This window comes from Penaeus japonicus, unplaced genomic scaffold, assembly GCF_977035675.1.
Source record: "Penaeus japonicus unplaced genomic scaffold, GWHDUDI00000001_assembly GWHDUDI00000017, whole genome shotgun sequence".
In the NCBI taxonomy this organism is placed as follows: Eukaryota; Metazoa; Arthropoda; class Malacostraca; order Decapoda; family Penaeidae; genus Penaeus; species Penaeus japonicus.
The window spans coordinates 320,353-322,852 of NW_028234419.1; the positions used below are offsets into that span (position 1 = coordinate 320,353).

At 45.8% G+C, this 2,500-nt stretch overlaps 1 protein-coding gene across 1 annotated transcript in view; it reads left to right on the forward strand.

Moving 5' to 3' along the window:
- Positions 1-2,500, forward strand: part of LOC122260865 (deoxynucleoside triphosphate triphosphohydrolase SAMHD1-like) — a 9,736-nt gene that overhangs the window by 3,261 nt on the left and 3,975 nt on the right. The window contains exons 4-7 of the mRNA XM_086546327.1: positions 1-22; positions 493-676; positions 817-993; positions 2,023-2,103. The exon at positions 1-22 is cut by the window's left edge and continues 53 nt beyond it. Coding sequence (XP_086402453.1) covers positions 1-22; positions 493-676; positions 817-993; positions 2,023-2,103 — 464 coding nt within the window. The remainder of the gene's footprint in view (positions 23-492; positions 677-816; positions 994-2,022; positions 2,104-2,500) is intronic.

Here is a 2,500-nt window from a genome sequence, read left to right on the forward strand (position 1 = left end):
GCCGCTTCGAACACTGTCTCGGGTAAGTTCGACCGCCGTCTTGCGAGCGAGTTGGGTTGGTCAAGATAAGGAAAGGCATTCATGAGGAAAACGATAGCAGTATTATTGATTACAACAAACGTGAAAGAATCAAAATAGAATAGTTTCCAAAGTCAGAGCTTGCATGAAATATAGAAGTTTCTTATCAAATAGAGATTCAATTCACTCGAAAAAGGACATACGCTACAGAGATTCTTTAATTCATAAAGTTCTTCATACAAGAAGAAATTGGATTTAATACAGTAATAGTTTGTGGCTAAATTCACGGGTAAGATTTACTCTGGACAATGAATCTAATCTCATAAAACATTTACAGGAAAATGTTGTTTTTTCTGCACTGTGGTGTAATGATATTCTCTGCCGCTACCAAAAGTCCTTTAGTGACTTAGGAAGATATGAGAAGTGAAGGAGAACCAGAAAGAACGATTCTTATATGAAGTGAAATTTGCGCAGGACATGCCACCTGGCGGGTCAGCTGGTGAGGTCCCTCCACAGCCGTCAGGAGGAACTCAATATATCTGAAGAGGACATCTTATGCGTTCAGATAGCAGGCCTTTGCCACGACCTTGGCCATGGCGCCTTCAGTCACTCCTTCGAGATTTTCATGAGAGAATCAAAGCCCTCCGTGAACTTTAAGGTTTGTTGGGAAGCTAAGAGTTTGTCCAAGCCCTTGGGAAAAGGTCATGCTTAGCATCCGATTTTCCTGTGAATGACGGTTTTATTTTAGATGCCTGGTACAAATCAGCAATTTAATGGTGCCATGAGATCTTCCAACAGCACGAAGAGATATCCTGTGAGATGTTCGACCACCTCCTCAAGGAGAACAACATCATGAGCGATTTCGAAAGAGAAGGATTGGGCGAGAAAGACGTTCAGTTCATCAAGGATCTCATCATCGGCGGAGCGCCTTCAGAAGCTAACGGGAGAGGCGCCGAGAAAGCTTTCCTTTTTGAGGTAGGTTGCGCCCTCTCTCTCTGTCTCCTCCCCCCCCCCCCTCACCCTCTCTCTCTCTCTCTCTCTTTCTCTCCTCTCCTCTTCTCTTCTCTTTTCTCTCTCTCTCCTCTTCTCTGCCTCTTCTCTTCTCTTTTCTTCTCTCTCTCTCTCTTCTCTTCTCTCTCTCTTTCTCTCTCTCTCTCCTCCTTTCCGTCAGTTGTAAACAACCGGATGGTTTCAGTTGCTACTAGCCCTGGCACGCATTGCAACCAGCTAGGCGCCCTGGATACCCGGTGGAGGAGACATAGACGTTCTCTTGCTGTGACACTTCATCGGGGTGGCCCACTCATGCACTTGCAGGCGTATCAGCGGGCTCTCCTGTTGTGACCTCTCCTGTTTTCCTTCCTGCTGTTCCTCTCTCCTCTGTCTGCCTCTTTTACCCTCGCTTGTATGCACAGTTTGTATGGGGAAACAGGCTACTTTAGGATAACTCGCCGCCCTAGAGTTTCCGGCTGGCAGACACAGCCGCAGCCAGGATTCAGGTGCGGCTGGAGGCACAACGAGGCACTGTCACGCGTCAAGCGTGATCCAACTATCGTTAGATTATTGTTACTCTACGATAGGCAGTTTCCTGCTTGGACCCCAGGAATTATCCCTTATTTCTCCTAGGAGGAGCAGTCTTTACTCTAAGCCCATGGTTATTAATTCTTTTACTAACCCCCCTCACCCCCCACCCACCCACAAGCATCAACCAGACGATTAAAAAAAAACTTGCCTCTTTATTGATAAAATGATTCTGTGTAAGAAACACTCATACACAAAACATATTTAGTGAGATGACATTTATGGAGATGTTCAATATTAATACCACTACTATCATCCTTTAGTAATGGCAATATAATTGTCATCTTCAGTGATATGAGTGTTAGTACTTGTATCACCACCATGTTGGCATCACTTTTAAGAGGGGAGGCGATGAGTCAATCATTATTGTTAATTCGGTAATTAGAATTGCTGTCAGCTTAACTAGCACCGACTTTCGCGTCTCAGATCGTCAACAACACTAGAACGGGAGTCGACGTGGACAAGTGGGACTACTTACTCCGGGACTGCCACGGCCTCGGCATCCGAGTGAGTAGCGCTGGGTGGCGACGATCCGCTCGGTGGGTGATGGCCTCACTGACGATGGGACTGGTGGGAAACCATGGAAGAAACGTATTGCAATGCAGCTTGTCTAGCGGGATCACTCCGAGCAATCCCTCAGTCGACGGCCAGCTCAGTCATTCCTTCTCGTCTGCCAGATTTTATCCCTGTTGATTTCTTTTCATTGAGTAGACCAACTAGGAATCTTACAATGTTCATATTCAACTCCATTCCCGATGGAATGCGTGAAATCATTCTCCCTTTTCCCTCTTTGAGGTTTTACTGTCCTTAAATCAGTAAATTAGTTGGTAGTCAAAGATCTGAGGTGAAATTGCCTAACAAGTTCCTGCTTACAGTTAAAGGCCACCCAAAGAGTGACAGGGTC